Raw genomic sequence first — 19249 nt, 5'->3', positions numbered from 1 at the left:
ATCCTTACCTGGCTTTTTGATTTCAGAAGCTTAACAAAAACATAAAATCTCACGGAATTAGTTAAAAATGAAGAATTTATAATATAATAATTGGACAGAGTTAAGAAGACAAAAGCAGAAGTAGAATTATACACACACACAAAAGCATCATACTACCAGTGCTGTAGAGTAACTCTTCATTAATCACAGGAATTTATGAAAGCAAGGATGCTTTTCTCATTCACAGTAAACCCGAAACTTGCATGTGTATTATCCACCAGGCTACTATCTGTTATAGCATGCTACGATCTCCTTAAATATCCAGAGGAAAAGTTACCAACATCCAGAAAATGTCAGTGGGAGAGGAAATCCTCTTCTCATCCACCTCATATGGATAGCAATAGGAAGAAAACACATCTCCTTGTAAGAGCATGCTTTTGCATTCCATATGAAGAAGAAGGTATTATGCTTTCTATGGCTATAGCCCCTCTATTCAGCAATGTATATCCTCTCCACTCAATAAGGGCACCTTCCTCTGCAAAGAAGCTTACAAAGTCATGACAAAACACTTCATTTTACCAAACCATTATTTCAGCCATCATCAAGATAGAGCCTTTTCAGCGGCTGAACAAAGCAGCTACTTAGGAGCCCAAGGCAAACCTACTTCATTAGTTAGAGCAGTTACTATATCCAGTTAAAATTATGCCAAAAAAAAAAAAGGCAATTTGCCTTTTACATTAGCATTTGTAAAAACTGGCTCCTAATTTTGAGTAATTATATATATAGGGAAGAAAATTCTCAGGATTTAGGTAAGGATGAACACACTTTCTTCTTCTCGAATGTTCATGTCACTGTAATGCATATATATAGCACAGCACCTAGAAAAATCATTATTTTGACACTCCTCCAGAATTGATTTTCTGTTGCAGTTGTAATTCGCTTATTAGCAAAAACCTAAGAAGAAAATATAGCTTCTTTTTATAGGAGCTGTATGTAATCAACATATTTTTTCCTTTTGCCATAATTTCTAAATACTTTCTTTATGTGATAATGGTAGAAATATTTTGTTTCAATAGTTGGACTAGTTATTCGTTTAACAAAGTGAAGAGTTATCAAAAAGCAAAATAGATCAGTTGTCTCTGTAATCCTCAAATTAATATTGTGAATAGAATTTCTCTTCTCCATACACATACTGCTGCTGAATGGCACAGAGGACTGTCAGAAATTCTAAACGTTGCCATCAATAATTTCTAACACAAGCTAGGTATATGTATTGTAATGCTGACTATAAGCTCCTATAGAATAGCAACATACTCATAACCATTTTCTTCATAAACAAGATTTTTAAAAGCCAAACAAATGATTATATAGCACTGCTGATGAAACTAGGTCCTGTTGGTATTGCATTGCTATTTTGCTATATTTTACTATGTTTATTTTATTGTATTCAAATTGAGAAGGAAAAAAACAATAATATATGCCAACTCATTTGCAATTTTCTGCGCTTCCAGACTACATCACTGAGATGCATGATAATATCATCCATACTATGTCCAGAAGAGGTAAACTGTTAAGCGGGAAATCTGTTTCACAAATATTACCAAGAACTATTGAATTCTGAGAATGTAGAAGACTGATTTCTTACATCCAAAGAAATAAGAGGTCCAGATGATAAATAAATATTATTATAAATAAATAGATATATTCTTCTGTAGAGAGGTTTGAAGAGAGTATGCCCTAATTCTGCATTCAGAAAAAATACTTTAAATTCCTTCTAGAACCCAGTCCTTTTAAGAAAACATTTCAACACTCATAGCATTGCCTCTGGTATCATATCGACAGAAAATAATTGACGCTCATTTGATGAAGAAAGATAGGCAATAATTTTTTCTACTTTTTATGTTTTGAATCTCTAACTTGTTCTCCAAATATGGTTATCCCTAAGAATATATGACTTAAAACCAGTTTTGTTCTTGAAATATAGAAGGGCTATGTAGTTAACAAGAATATTGTTTATATTTGACAGGAACAAACTGAATACACTGAATTTTAAAATTAGAGATTAACTGAGGTAGTATATGAGGAAATGATCAATGGATGAAGATATGGGTATAAGACATAAAAGGGATTGATAGGAATAAAGTACTAGCAAATAATCTTAATTTCACATCTGATTTATTTATTTGAAGACTTCTACACCATACTTTTAGAGAACGGACTGAAATATCAATATATTGGGACCTGGTTCCTGCATAAATGACCTAAGTTGATAAGGGTTCTTACCTGAAATTTGTTGATGTGAACGTAAGGTCTGTGAACATGACAACTTAAATGCGTATTAATTTTCAGAAATATAGACATGAAAGGCAAGCAAGAAATAGCCTGACTAAAATATCTGAACAATATTTAATTGATTATAGTTGGTACTGATAGGCTTGTATTTTGAGAGCTATCTGTAAATACAAAGGAAAGAAACAGAAAAGACTTTTTCTGTGAACTGACATTACATTTCCACAACAAAGTTTTACAACATCACTTGACTCAGGTTCCACAGGTTTCACTGTTATATCTAAAAAAAAAACCAAACTATCCTTTTAAATGTAACTAATTAGTCAAAATATTACACCTGGCCACTATACCTCCATCACGGAAGTTCTTCAAACTAGATTTTACCTTTTTTTGTTTTCATTTGACTGTTTTCTAAATTAAAGGTTTACAGAGTCTGACGGTAGCTATTGTAAAACTCACAATTTCCAGAAAAAGTGTTTTATGGAGCATGGTAAGGTACCTTTTAATTACTGCACAATATATTTATATACAAATATAAATACATATCAGGTGCAAAAGTGGAATTCGTGAATAATGAATTTTGAATCCTTACATGAACTGCTCTGTAAAAATAAAAAAAAAAAGCAAGCAAGCAAAAACATGAAAATACAGAAAGTGTGAAATAGCCAAGAAGAAAATAAGAATTCAGGTGATAGGTATTGCTAGCAAGTATTCTATTGTTATTAAGTAGCTGCATTAATCAAATGAATTTTAGAGATGAGATAAATGAATTGAATGAGTGATATTAGCACTTTACCTGCTGATGATCTGTAACGGCAGCTTCCACCCTGATTCTATTGTCATAACATTCTGTGAGGTCTTCTTTACTGTTTAAGTAGTAGTTCTGAAATATTTTATATTCTTGAGCTAACCATCAATTTTCTTTAATGATTTACTCCAGAGCAGCCTAAAAAGAAAAGTAATTCATTACACTTACTGTAAAATACCTTTCTAAAAAATAAAATTATAGGTCACTTCCACAATTTCCCTGACTCATTCACTTATGAACATCTGCAAAATATAGATGACAAGATTATGGTCTCAGTGAAACAAGTGGAAAAACTGCAAATGAATTTCAAGTGGTTATGATTTTGCTGAATATATTTATACTGAAGTAAATATTATTAATAAATTATTTGTACAGAAAATGATGTTGTATATAGTTCCAGTAGAAAGTACTAAAAAGAACACATTATCTACCTTACTACATAAGACCTTTCTGCATAGAAATTATCTTGTCTTAATTGCCAGAGAATACTTCAAATTCTTCACCCACATTTTACTTTTCAAAACTCTCATTTTCCAACTTATTTGTAAAACTGACACAATGCAATACTCACGTATTTTCTTAATAATTTTAATGTTTCCAATTTGATTAACTTGATTTTAAAGACTAATATAATTTTTGACTCTCATAGTTTGCTACCAGGTGAAGTTGAGGTTGTTTGGAATATATGCTTCTGTAATATGAAAAATTTCCATTCCTTTAAATCTGATTTTGACTGAATTTCCTTAGATTATAATACATAATCTTGCAACAGTCACACAATTTTCTAAGGTATTTTATCTATGTTACAAAGATACAATCTGATTTAATTTTTAAATTGATTTTTGACAGGAATTCTATTTTCATTTTCATTATTTTTCCATTAAAAAGCACTTGGGGAAGGGGAGCCCAGGTAGACTTTTACCCATAGAGTTAGCTGAATATTGAAATTTCAGAGACTTTTGACATTCAGAATTTCTTTTAATTTCATAACTATAGAACAGGATGGCTGATTTCCACATTTCAAAATATTACTTCAAATATGTTTTAAATGTACATCTTTAAAATACATTTTTAAAACATCATGGCTAGTGATGACAGTGCTACCCAGTAGAGAGGAGAGAGGCACAAAAAAACCCCAACGAGCAAGTCTGAAACTTACTAAATTTACATATGTTGTTGCCTGTTGTATTTGGGTTCTGTTGTGATTCTGTTAAAAAGTGCGTGCACATTATAAACTGTAGTGGAGGAGAGTTTACAATTATGAGAGTGCGTAGAAGCCTGGGCCAACTAATTAAGCCCAAATGTCCATGTGATGAGTGGCTGCCCTAATCTAAGGCCACATTTCAAAGTCTTCTAATGCAAAAGCTATAGTCTAAAAGCTTTTAAAGGTAGAAGAGTCTGCTTAAGAATCTAGTTTATACAAGAGGACTATTTGTAATCCCATGTGCTGCGGGTACCCTTGCAGAAAAGCAGAGCTAGCAGAACGGCTAGAGCAGCTGGGGCAAACGTTGCCATCGGCTGCTCCCTGGATGAAGCTTGTCGACCCGGCAGGAGTGAGGGCAGCCCTCTGACTTGACAGTCCCAAATTGTGAGTGAAATGCTACCACAGGAGGTGGGGAGCAACCACCTGTCCTAGTAGTTGCCTCACCAAAATCCAAAGAAAGGAATCGTAAATAATTTTTGTTTTATTTTTGAGAGAAGAATATTACATGTTCTTCCGTTTACCTCCCTGCTGCTCTTCTCCCCTTCAACAGACTACTTTTTAAGTCAAAAAATGCATGTCCGAGGTAGGAAAAATATATTTTGAGCATAAAGGAATTTAGATTCATTTTCCCAGGTCACCGGTTGAAGGTTCAAGCCAACATTTATATGTGAATTCTGAAAGAACCAGACCCTGCTGCTGCTAGTTCAAGCTCTGTTTGGAAGGGCAACATAAATACATGCTGGGTACACTTCTGAAACAACAAACGTTTTAGCACTGTATCATAGCTACAAGTTTGCCCAGAACCCAGGAGGGCTAGGGAACTTTGCTAAAATTCAAACCTTTCTTTAGTATCTCCTGTCTCTCTCAAAAAATCCTGTGAATTAGTGGACTAATAAAGTCTAAGTTCTTCTGGGGTCACCATGATAATGTTGAAGAATCCATATGTTTTCTGAATCTGTTCCCAAGTGGGTAATTTAGATTCTCACCTTTTAAAGACAAAACTATCCTAGGGAAATAGTAGCATGCCTGAACAGGTTCCTAGCCATCCCTTGGAGCGACTTGAATTTTGGGAGTTCCCAAGACAGTTAGCATATTAATGGTGATTTTACTCCTTTTTCTATGCGATGTCTTAATCAAGATATACCCATTTTTGTATTTGTATTTACATGTAATTTCTGAAAACTTTGGCTAGAAACTTGCTGTAGTTATGCAACTAGATAAAAAAATTCTTCCTGTACGGAACTGTCACTCTCTACATCATTACAATATTAAAATGCTATGTGTCTTTCAGAAATCTCAAAGTAATAAAAAGAAAGATGTAGAATTTAGTGAAGAAGATGTGATTATCTCCTTTATTATTCTTTGGGTAGAGGTAAAACCTGTGTTTCAGGCTGATACCTTCCTTAACAAACATACAATGCTTGATGATAATATGTTAGCATTCAATACCTGCAAACAAGTAATGTTTTCAGCATTGCAGTACTTTCACATATGTAAGGAATATGGGAAAATGACAGAAAAGTTTGCTTGTAGAATATGAACATCAATATAGTAATTTTCACCAGTATAGATACCTGAGTACAAAACGAGTGAAGTCCTACTATTTTGTATAATTTAAAATGGCCCAGACATTTTGACAAAGAATAACAACATACTAAAGAAAAGAAAATAACCTTCTCCAGTTTTATAAGACTCAGTGGCTATGTCCACATGACCAGTTATACTAGTTGCCCAGTCCCAAAAATTGCTTCACCATACAGCTTATGTCAGCTGAGACAGATAAAGTGAAATGGTTCTTTTTCTCTAATTCACTCCTCTGAAAGATGAGCTGAGGTTCAGAAAGCAAAGAGCGTACATCCTTTAAATACCTGACTGTCACTCATTGATGTTTCTACAGAGGATTTCCCAGAATGTAGGCAAGGAAAAAAAAGTCTTTAAGAGCATTTTATCTTTATGAAAGAGACGAACGGTCAAACTCTGAGCAAACTCGGCATGCCAGAATATACACTAGAATATACACTACGCCTCTTTCTCCAGTTCTAGGAGAACAGGGATATGAATCTTAAAACTGATCGTAAGATGTTTAAGTAGGCAATCCTGAGTTTGTTTTATCTCTGGCACTCAAACTTCTGAATTTGTAGACTGGTGAGCTGATAAAAAGCACCACGATTCATGTGCTTGTTCTTTTGTTCTTCAGCAAAACTTGAAATCAAAGACTTCTGGTACATCAGTCTTTGTCTACAGGTACGTTCGGCTTCTTCAAACATTCTGGAACTGACGTCTGAAATATGGGAAGACATTTTCTACATTTCTACATTCAAATGATGTTACTTTCTTCAGTGGGAAAAAAGTATAGTTCAGGAGAATTTCTTGAAGGCTTTTACATGAAATGAAACTTGAATTGCAGAGTAGAGAAATCAAGTGAAACTAGGAAAGGCCATATTAAAAACAAATGAAAGAAGATATTTCTTTGCACTATGTGTAGTTAAGGTGTGTGGATTCTTATGAATATCAAAAACTTGCAGAGATTTAAAAGGGACATAGAATTTCTAGGAGGAAATATCCACTGAGGTTTGTTAGATAATAAAAAAAAAAAATTGGGGCTCAAGAGATCAGAAAGTCTGGTGATTATTCTGGGGAAGTATTACAACATGCTTGCTCAGTTGTTACACTCTACCTGGACATCTGGTACCAGAGGTGGAATACCGGGCTAGAGGAAATTTCTACCTGATTCAGCACATATACTTTTTCCTCTTTATGTTTCTTATTCAACACAGCAGCCCAGGAAGTGTCTCTGTTTTCCTGGAATGGCAGGAAGCTGGAACACTTTTTTGTGTGCTTGCTGAACACATTTGAAGTGCAGTTCCTGTCTGCTATAATACAAATTCATACTGAGATAATAAAATATGTGGAAGCAAGAAAACAAATAAAAACACTAAATGCCCTCCTCAAAACTATCAAGAAATTGTTAGCGCAACGGCTGCTGAACTAGGCAATAGGAAAGCAGATGCAACGCCATGTAATGCAATGATGAATTATCAGTCCAGTACCTCAGACCGTACAGAATTTCTTGTAATAACTAAATTTCAGTCCTTTTAGGATGCAAACAGAGATCACCACTAACCTAGCCGTGACTGTTACAGACAAGCAAGGGATACTTGCTGTCTGCAGCACAGAGAAAATGTGTTTCATGTTATTCTGCCATCCTTTTATGTACACTAATACCAATCACTTTGTGTTGCAAGTGATCCAAGAATTATTTTATGGTTCCATGTTTGTGTGACAAAAGTTTGTAAAGAATTGTAGAGACAAATCTTAGGATCAATGATTTTGTCCACATAATGATATACCTATAAACATGATATAAATCCCTGTGGTTTACCGGGTCAATCATCATTTTGAATGGTCACTCTGACAGCAGTGTTTTATTTGAAAGATAAGAACAATTGATTTTGACAATCAGGTGCATCAGCACAATAAACTAATTATTAAAGGATCTATTTTAATTGGTTATACTTCTTAAACTTGATGTTGTGAGGAATGAAATTGGTTTCCCCAGGCAGGAATGACTGTTTCTTTTGTAGGCATAAAGTATCCTGTTCATAATATGAACAGCAAAATAAGAAATAACTTATCTTAAAATTACTGTGTTCATGTGCATCTGCCCCTCCCACTCCATAGAGCTTCCCCAGAGGAGTTTAGCAACGTTTTTCCAGTAGCATCTGTTACACATCATATGTGTCCCTTCCCGGGGCATAAAGAGCATGGTGATACCAAGTGCCACAAAGTCATTCTAATACAGTTGACTGTACAGACCCCCAGCTACAGAAAAGAAAGTTACTGTAAAGCAAGCATGAGGTGTTGGGGTTTTTTCCCCTGTTTGAGGATCGATTGATGCAACTAATGCTTATTAGCAAATAGATTGGGCTCTACAAGTCACAGAAGCTACAACATAATTTGAGCTGATATAATCACTGATTCAGTCTCCTTCCATGGGGTCTTCTGTTGATGCTGCCACCAGCATTTGATGGTTGGTTATTTAAGCACCAAGGATCACGCAGCTACTCACTAAATCTCTAGAACTGCAACACTTTTAAGGTACACAGTGGAAACAGCTGAGCCCTGCTGAGCATTAACGTGAGTCAGGGGATTTATGTTGTTGATATTATATACTGATCTAATATAGATTTTGACAGTCTCTGAGCTGAAACAGGTCTTCCCCTGTATCCGCAGCCAAAGAAAAAAACCCACATAGCCCGGAGTTACTGAAACTAACTCTTTATCTGAAAGACAATATCTTTTTACATCCATGGCATGAATTTTTGCTTTATTATGTTTGGGAGGAATTTTAGAAAATGCACTCTTAAGTATATACACAGATTGGCAGAGGGAAGTGAGAGATCGTATTTTTGAATAATTTGGAACAAATTAATTACTCTTTCAGTAGGAATATGGTGTAAAATGTTTTCTGACAGATGGTATTTTTTCCTATCTGCAAACTAAAGTAACAATAACTACAGGTAGCCTTTCATTGATAACACAGCACTCCAAATGGCAGTTCCAACAGTTTTGAAAAAAACAAGTTTAATTCTTATAAAGATTCAAGTGGAGAATTAATATGGAGAATAAAACCAGATATGCATTAAATGTTTGGGAGAAAATTTCCATGGATGGCAAGTTAAACAAATAATAAATGCTGCTAAAATAATAATAATAAAAAATGCTACTAATATAATATCAGCAAATATAAGCACAAACCTGTCTGCTTTAACCTTACAAGTATTCAAAAATAAATAGTATATAATACTTTTTGGGTCATAATTCTTCATGTCAGCCAAAGCTGAAATATATTTTTATTTTTTCATATACAGTCTTTTCTATGTATGGAATATTCTTGACCTCCCCAAAGTTATTTTTGGCACATGAACTAAATTGTACTGACACTAAAAAGAGACCATGGTTGTAGAATAAGATCTGAATACTCTAAGATTATTTTATGTTGATGTACCCTTTATCCATGATTATATTGGTGCAGAAAAAATAAAAGGATGCAAAAATTTGAAGTACTAGACATATTTAAGTTTATCCCACTTCAACCTTCTTTAGAGCCCCAGAAATGAAGTAAAGGCATAAATCTTGGAGAAATCAAAGGATTTACCAGTCTAAAGGCCTGAACTGGTAAAACAGTGACCAGCTGCAAGGCCAGGAAACAGTCCATTCTACAGGGTATGCAGTGACACTGATTTTTCAGATGTGAAATTAAAAAAAAAAAGTATCTAGTTGGGCTCTTTCCCATGAAGGTGTCTACCTCCAAATTGTAAAGCAGAGAATCAGAAGCACATGTGCAGTCTACCTTATGATGACCTGCTACTCCTGACAGAATTTTGGGGACTCAACCTGTGATCAAAACACCTATAAAAGAACCGTAAATGGCTCTGGCTAAATAGCAGTGTCTTAAATTGATTGCTGTTAAAAAAAGATTTGAACAGACCTCACAACTGATTAAGCGTTTTTAGTCCTATCTTTATCTGCAGTCAAGAAACCCTGATTACAGGGAGGAAACTTTTGCTTTGTGGAGTCCAACCTCTTTGAAAGTCAAGAAGTGGCTGTTCTGGAATTATTCTTCTAATGGTTTCAATGAGATTTTTGCATATGCTCCATTATCAGGTCTGTGAATAGCTACATTTAAAGAAGTTTTGAACTAGAAGAACTAGTTGTCTTTCAGAACATAAAGACTTAAGTATCTCTCTCACGCCTATCAAAAGTTTGAAATGTTTGTCCCTGCCCTGCTGAATAGAAATGTACCTTAATAGTGCTGCTTGACAATTAAGTAATTTTGTTGTGGATAAGAGACAAATACGTTTTTCTTATTGAAAGAATCAAGGTCAAGAGAGCTTTGTCTAGGGCTAAAATTTTGCCTCTACTTCAATTTTGTGATCAGTCATGATCACGAATGTTCAGAAGGAGAAAAGCAATATTCAAGATCTTTAGAAAGCGACCAGATATTTTCTGTTTTCACGTTGCAAAACCGGAATTTGGCACTGCTTATACATGTTAAGCATGTACACCTTATGTATAGGCAAATTCAAGGGACATGGAGGAGACTGGAAAGTTCCTGTCTTGAACCAACATGAGATCAATCTCAAGGTCTTGGTAATTCTCTTCAACAGCTCCTGAAAAAAATGTAAAATTGTGTTGGGAAGCACACTGAAGAATTGGCATCATGTAAGAAGATAAAGAAAATGAACTGATGAAGACAGATCTTCATGACGTCTGGTGCCACGATTGTGGTAGGGCTCAGTACTGATTTGCTGGCAACAACTTGGGTATGTCACTTAAGTAAGTCACAGTCCTTTTCTTTATCGATATCATGGAAACAGATTGGTATCAAAGCACTGAACTGGAAGTACAAGCATGACGCCTTCAGGTAGTAGGGGTCACTGACTCCACCAGTGGTGTCAGGAATATAGCTTCAGAAGGCCGAAGAGAAAATTAGTGACTCCACAGAAGTGAAAAATAAAGAAGTATTAAAGCAAGCAGAACACAAGTGAAAGTTCAAAGACAAAAAGAAATTGAATAAATAACACTGCTGTTGCAGAAAACATAGAATCATAGAATCATAAAATCATTAAGGTTGGAAAAGACCTCTAAGATCATCGAGTCCAATGAATGACATGAATGACAACAGACTATAAAACAAAAAGGAAGAGCAAACACATCTTGGATTTGATGCTAACTGTGGAAAAGAGTAACTTTAAGAGATTTTATTACAAGTTAATTGGAAACAATTGTTATGATATACAGTGCCAGTAAATCAGGGATTGATTGAAGAGGATCTCATCAGATCTGTTGGTTCTGAATGCTAATAGAAGAAAATATCAATCATTCAAAGACCAGAAAAGATAAAAAGCAAATTCTTTAGACCTATGCAGTTGGTAGCAAAATGACTCTATATCACAACAGATGCTTACATTTTTTTGGAAAATACATTTGCTTTAAAACCAACATTTGTGTTTATTGAGAATAATGTGGAAACAAGAAATATAAAAATGCTCCTTCGAAGTGTGTTATATACTCTAAAACTTTAACACTGAATTTAGGTTCATTGTTGCAGACTTTTCCACACAGAAAGTTTTTATTTCAGGAAAAGTAAAAGCTACTTGTTTGGAATAAAGTCTATAAATATAACGGAATGCAAAACTCAGGTTAAAGTTGATATAAGTATAAAAGGGATTTTGAAATTACATAGAATTAAGAACTACTCCAATCCTACATCCTCCTCCATACCTTAGGTTTATATGTTTTGTCTGAAAAGAAAAGAAAAAAGAGTTTATGATTTCATTACTGGTTTCTGCATAACATAGTTTTAGACTGTTAAACACAAACTTATTTGCCTATTATTGCATCATTAATTTTTCTTCTATATCATCACAGTTTGATTATATATACCTGTCAATATTTTTAGAGCATATTATAAGAGAGAACTTCACTTGCAGTGCTATTCTGGAAAAGATGAAACTGCATGGGAATGTCCATTTATTTATTTCATTATGACTAGTTAAAGATTTATAAAGGCTCTCCATTTTCTTATATATTTAGGGATGGACAATTCTGCATCACAAGGGGAGAAGGCTAATTACTCACAGTAAGGTCATTAGATACACACTTTCTTTTTGTCATTACAAAGACTAATATTTTTGCATTAATGGCACTATGCAGAGTAGATGAAGCAAATAAATAATAAACCTCCTTATTCAGATGCTAATGCAAAACCAAATGTTCTTTCAATTGTACAGCTGTAAAAATTAAAGTGAGAAAGGTATCAAAAGAGTAAACAGTAATATTCAACACAATATCTATTACCTACACATACCTCCCATACGACTACAGTCCCTCTGAAGTGACAGAAAAGTGCAAATAAAGAGATTCACAGGATAATTGTGCCGATTTTTTATTAAATTCATTGGAAATTTAAAAATCTTTTGTTGCTTCATTAAATGAAACTTGGAAAATACAGTGGATTTTACAGAATAATATATTATATTTTGACAAACACTGTAGCCAACCATAAAAATATTAGCATTCAATTCTGGCATTGCAAATTCATCCATTTTAATTTCCACACAGTTAGAGGGATCCGCTTTCAGACTTTGCATCCGGAAGTTTTTATAATTCTTTGAAAAATTAATAGCACTAACTAATCCCTTGATGGTAATCAACATTGGTATTTTGTTCTAAAGTAATGTTCTAAATGAAATTTTGTAGAAACGTATTTTGGCTAATCTCAGTTACGTACTTTGGTCCACTGACAAGCCATTTGGCTTCCGTGAACTTTGCCATAGTGATAATGCACATGACTGACACCCAGTCGTCTTCTTGGCTGAAATTTTTTTGACCACTGCATTTTTTGTAGTCATGTCCATTCAAACATCCATAGTAAAAGTTCAGTTTCTAGATTTTTTTTTATGATATTCTCATAGGACCTCCTGTATGGGTATATAGTTTGATCCTAATCATTGTTTCTCATGGAATTCTGAAATCCAGTAACTGATGTTGGAGAACTGTTGACCTATTTACTTTTATTATTTCTGTAGGCAATATTGAGATAATTAAGAAAACTAGACTTAATTTTGCCTTTTAAAGCACTTACTGAAATTTTTATAATAAATAAACTTCCTTAAAAGATTTTTTTTTAATCTTTTCCAATGAAGAAAACCTCGCTTTCATTTCAAGAGGGAGCAGAAAAAAACTTGTTCTCCTTACCTTATGTTTTCCAGATTTTTTAAATAACAGAGAATGGATCTCCACTCCTCTCTACTGCAATTAGAATAAACTGTTTTAAAATTTTGAAAAGGGCAGTTTAGAAAACATTCACCGAACAAAACTAAACATAAAATGAAAAATTGAACACCACCTATTTTTTTTTTTAATGGACAGTTTTAAAAGTAATTAATTTTTGTGTCAAATCTACCACCTTTCTCAATAAAAACCTCAGAAGTATCCCATACCCTTAAATATTAAGGAAGTTAAATTTTAAACATAGAATATATTATGACTATAATATAATAGAATACCAGAACTTCAGTTATTCAGTTAGGCATTTAGGTAAAATAGATCAATAAGATCTCTGTCAATGCAATATTGTGGTTGTCTGTACAATTACGTTTGCACCTCAGGCTCTCTCTACCATATGAAAATCTTGCTAATTGGAAACCTGAGACATTACCTTATTCTCATTTCCCTACCCTACAGAAAGTCCTTGGCAGAAATTCCTTGTTTATGAAACAGAGAGATTAGGAGTTTTCCTTTCCGTTATCCTCTATAGGGTGAAATCTGAGATCTGTCTTTTTATGCAAACCTTCACTGTCTAAAACCTACAACATAAATGTTATGATGGCCCCAACATATAAACAGCAGAAATGATGCAGTACACACAAATCAGATCAATCACATAAAGACAGCAAGATGTGCAGAGTGCCAAGAAACAAGACGTGATGGTTGGGAATCCAAAAAAGAAGAATCCAACAGGTTTTGAGTCGAGGCGCTGTATGCTGGAGACTCTGCCTGCTTTCAGTGTAAGAATTCTGAGGTCAGTGTGGAGGGGTTAACTTCTAGAAAAAAAACAAAGATATAAAAAGGGGACCAATGTCCTTAAAAGTATCTGCACATGCATATTGCCCACAGTGCAGTGCAATGCTAAACAAAAGGTATCAAGGATTTCCCCACTTAGTAACACCAAACCTAAGGTAGAATACGGTCAAGCTTCATGAGAAGTTATCTTCCAAAACACTTTTGTCATTGGCCACTGAATGTAAAGACAACGTTTACTGGAGAAAAAAAAGCCAAGAAATACCAACATCAGACAACAAACATTAGGATGCGGAAGATTATAACAACTTCTGCTGGATGCTCACTGTATAGCATATGTCACCATTTAAATGAAGTCTCAGAGAAGCCAAACTTCAAATCATAAATGGTCTCATAAAATCTAGTGCAGTAACTGTGTAAAATGAAAATATAATAATAGTTTTTGTAAATTGCAACATTTTATGCAAACTAACTACACGGGATTGTTAAAGAATTAATAGTAAAGCTTCTTTATTAAACACTCATTTTAAAAAGCTGGTAATGCTCAGAAAAGAAATATACTTTCCCACATAATGGTAAAAGTATATTCACTGGAACTTTTCAAATCAGAATAACGTTTTACAGTAACTCTTATAAACAAACAAGGAGAACAATGGCAAATATTTTAAACTGAGTGTAGCTATTTTTCCTCATTAGATTTTCACAGAATCCTCGCAGCTCAACAGATGTGTGAAATCTGACATTTTCTGCATAAAACAGGAAACATGGGTATTTCATATATCTTCTAAGCAAGTAACTATAACATGCATACAGACACACAGACTTTCTACATTTTTATCCATATACTTAATTCACCAAACAGCAGTTCAGAAAGTATTTAAATAATGAGATATATTTTATTATTGTTTCTATAGATGTATATTATAATTTAAAATATATTATATTCATAATATATTATAGAAAGCATTCATATAATAAATAGCCCATTCAAACTAATTGTCATTGGACTTTGGGATATATTTAGATGTAATAATGATATAATAGTAATTCTAAAGAAAGCTGTTTTTTCTGATACCAAAGTCCCTGCTTTTCTGCAGTTGTTTGGGTTTTTAGCACTGCTCATTCATTTCAGAACTGTCATTTTCTATAGCAATGGTACAATAGTTGTACTTGTTCTACATAAAAATTTTAACCCAGTCTAATTTGCTCATTCTTGTAGTTTCAAATGTAGTTAACACAACCGAAGTCACAGACACGGCCACTGAGAAAGAAACTACATTCTCATGTTTTGGATAAGCCAAAATTGAGTTTTATGACTGTCAACCTAAAAGCACAAACCAGCATGTTCTACAAATAATCTTAGAACCAAAACCAGGATTAAAAAAAGGCAACTATCAGCAAGTAAAGCTTTTTGAGAAATACCTTCTAAATGTACTTTTACCCTTGTCAGTGTATGGATGCGCTGTCACTTATGACTAAAGAAGATTTCTCTCTCAATATCACGAGAACATGGTCAGCACATAAATGGGCAAAGCAAAGGGAGCTACACACAATGTCATTTACTCCTCTACTACAGAATCCCAACAAAAAAAAGGAAATTGTTCAAGGATCGGAAAGGAGGGATATAAGGATGAGAATAGTTTATATGTGGATTACAAAACCTGAAGAACTTCAGTGATCAGAAAGTGCTACCTTTTTCTATCTTTGAGTGATGTACGTATTCATAATGTGAATGCTCCAAGCAGTAAGTTCCCATATCCACAATCATCACAGGAGCAGTTGCCGAGTTCTTGAAGCAAATAGAATCACTCTATCACATGCTGCATTAGCTTTGAGTCTTCCTCAGTATTGCTGCAGTGGTTGATAAGAATATAGATAAAGCTTCAGGAGACATTAGGAATAGAGGTATTTTTTAGCAAAGCCACTGATACAGCTTCAGCTCTGATGGGCACATTCCAGTGACAGCAAAAGACTCTATTTGGGTGGTTTCACAAGACACCTTGACATATTTCATATTCAGTTTATGTATTCATGCAGAGAAGTCCATGTCCACATCCACAATTAATACAAACCATTTTGTGCACCATCTTAAGAATTTAGTTTTCCTGGTACAAAAGCAAAGAATTCCCTAGATGTCAAAGTGGAAAACACTCTCAGTTTACAGGTATGATGTGTGAAAAAGTAAATAGAAATACTGACTCTGTGACTGAAGTGAAAGTCAGGAACGAAGAAGAAGTATAGGACAGCTACTTCCTATCTGGAAAGAACATCATCTGTGGTAGATGAGTCATAAAGGTCTGAAGCATTTATCCCCTCACTCCTTATCAAGGAACTGTCACACATGAGACTACTTCTGCAGGAACTAGACTTTGCTGACTTTGGAAGAACTATTTCTTCTACATGCTAGGGGGAAAAGATTTTACTGCCATGTTCTGTAGTACTATAATAAAAATTAGGATAGCCATTTGTACTGTACCTAAGTATGAATGCATTAATTTGTTGATTCAAGCTGAAGATAGTCATATTAGTCTCAGTTCTCCAGCTATGAAAAAAGAAAGCTTTTCCTTTGTCCCTCAATCAGTATAGTTGAAACAATCTCTGTTTCATAGTAGATCAGGACCAGAGTAAGATCTGCTTCTTTGGCCTCTTTACAAACCAAATAACCTTTACCAACATGCTGACCCAGCTGGTTGCTCCTCTTGGACATTAGGTTCTTCTCTCTGGACAAAAGGATGATCATCAAAATATTAGATTGCTCAGTACTACAGTGCAGTTCTTTCAAAGTCTGTTTTTAATGGTGAATGGTCAAAATCTCATGTCACCTCCCTCCCACAAGTAAGAGAGGATGTCTCAGTACAGTACATTATCTATAATAACTGGAGGGTAATAGATTTCTGATATTTGACCACCTAACAACTGATGCCAGAGGATACAGACATTGAATATCTCTGATGCTCATGGAATGATAATCATTACCAGAGTTGAAACAGGGTAAGATACACTTCATATAATGTACCACTAAGAAGTCAATATTTGGTAGCCATGACAGGTGAGGAGGTCAGGCAAGATAAAATGTGAGAAAAAAGGAATCTTGGCATGAAATTAAAGGAATGCTTGGGCATGAAATTAAAACTTTGCCTTCAGTTATGACAGATCACTGTATTTTTTCATATTCAGAACAACTGTTACAATCTTTATCACTAATATCTGAAATACAATGTATTTGGTGGCATTACATGATAACACAGTACAGACTATACAAACAGCCAAAGAAAAGTGCTAAAAACCCTAAGGGTTAAACTAAATTTTTTACGACTGTTGTCTGCAGACAACACTTTTAGACACAGGGGTTACTATGTGCTTATTTTAGAGAACATAATTTCTACTATATGCTATTACTGTGCAAATGTATAAGAAAAATGTGTTATCTTTTACACTAATATCATATTGTCGTGGTTTAACCCAGCAGGCAGCTAAACACCACACAGCCGTTCACTCACTCCACCCCCCCAGTGGGATGGGGGAGAGAATCGGAAAAAAGGTAAAACTCGTGGGTTGAGATAAAGACAATTTAATAGGACAGAAAAAGAAGGGAAAATAATAATAATGATAAAAGAATATACAAAACAAGTGATGCACAATGCAATTGCTCACCATCCACTGAACAATGCCCAATCAGTTCCCGAGCAGCAGCCCCCCCCACCCCACCCTAGCCAACCTCTCCAGTTTTTTGTTCAGCATGATGTCATATGGTATGGAACATCCCTTTGGCCAGTTTGGGTCAGCTGTCCTGGCTGTGCCCCCTCCAAGGTTCTTGTGCACTTCCAGCCTTCTCAGTCGGTAGAGCATGGGAAGTTGAAAAGTCCTTGACTTAGTGTAAGCACTGCTCAGCAACAAGTAAAACATCAGTGTGTTATCAACATTATTCTCATCCTAAATCCAAAACACAGCACTGTACCAGCTACTAGGAAGGAAATTAACTCTATCCCAACTGAAACCAGGACACACATCAAAACAATGACATGGCAAAAATTTAATAAAATTATAACCTATTTGTTCATTGTTTTCAGTACAGCTAAAGAGTTGTCTAATGGCTTATTCCTCACATGCCATTCAAAGTCCACTAATTTATTCTAGTTCTTCCTACACTACCTAATGAAGATGACATACACAGCTTTTCTATTTTCAAACTCTTTCTTGCTGTTATCTTGTATTTTAATTTAACCATTGAAAATACACCCATTGGTTTTGCTCTGCAATTCAGTGGGATCATTTCAATTCATTTTATGTGAACTTCAGAGAAAGGACAGCAATTATTTGTAATTCACAGAGTATATTGTCTTTGAAAATCTATATACTTGGGGGTTCATTACATCTCTGGAACTTACAAGGAACACTTAATGCATAGCATTATTTAGCATGGTATCACATAAAAATCCCCATATGCCTCTTGTCCCCAGTTCTTTTCCAATAACACTTGAGGAAAAGAGCTACCTTTGAGGGAAGGGAGTAGGAGTGAGTAAGAAAGTCTAAAAGCCATATACTCATAAACACTACTACAGGCAAATAACATCCTGGCCTCCCAAAACTCTTTCTGCTTTTGAAAGATCAACTAGTTATTAAAAATCCTTTGCAAGACAGTAGCATAGCACTTTCTTGAACAGTACATACATGTTACAGTTTTTGTACAAGTCATACAAATCTACTGTCAGGTGTAGAACGTACCAAGAAGACAGTGTATTGAGCTTCTGAATTTAGAGAAGGTGCCGTGAAGTTTCTAATACCAGCATATCTGCAAGATTTTAGGAAACCTACCACCGTTCCTGATCTGTTCGCATAATGCTTAACTGTCCTCTCATTAGGAATAAATCATTCAAAGAGATATACAAATAATTCTGATCAATTCCAGCATGACTTTATAACCCTTTTAAAACCTACAACTGCTCTTGGTATATGATGAGATACAAAGAAAAGTAAAACTCCGAAGATGAAGTTCAGTTCTTATTTTAGCATATATTTCATGAGATCATAAGACTTTCTTGCCTTTATGGAAGACTGTAAAGGAATAGAATGGCAGAGGACTTCTGTGCAATGAAAGAGAAAAGCTAGATTTATCTACAGGTTTTTCCAGTTATTACCACAACATTTTTGCTGCATTACCAATAACCTGAGGATTTTGGTGTTAAGACCTCTCTTTGCACCAAGTAAGTATTATTTTTCCATTCAATTTTTCAAACAGGAATCAAACCACAATCCAATTAATTTTTACACATTATGTACAGTTGAGAACATAACTTGCATATCTTAAGTGCCCGTCCAATGCCTTAATCATAAAATTAGACTGATAGAGGGTATGTATTGACATGGATCACAGTGAAGAA

At 34.6% G+C, this 19249-nt stretch overlaps 1 protein-coding gene across 1 annotated transcript in view; it reads right to left on the bottom strand.

Annotated features, from left to right (window-relative positions):
• CCDC178 (coiled-coil domain containing 178) overlaps window positions 1–19249 on the bottom strand; it is a 197725-nt gene that overhangs the window by 64258 nt on the left and 114218 nt on the right. Inside the window, 1 exon segment of the mRNA XM_076328954.1 lies at window positions 3065–3214. Coding sequence (XP_076185069.1) covers window positions 3065–3214 — 150 coding nt within the window.

The sequence above is a fragment of the Aptenodytes patagonicus genome, chromosome 2, assembly GCF_965638725.1.
Source record: "Aptenodytes patagonicus chromosome 2, bAptPat1.pri.cur, whole genome shotgun sequence".
In the NCBI taxonomy this organism is placed as follows: Eukaryota; Metazoa; Chordata; class Aves; order Sphenisciformes; family Spheniscidae; genus Aptenodytes; species Aptenodytes patagonicus.
Note: the sequence above shows the minus strand (reverse complement) of the source record. Positions and strands in the feature narration are given on the sequence as shown.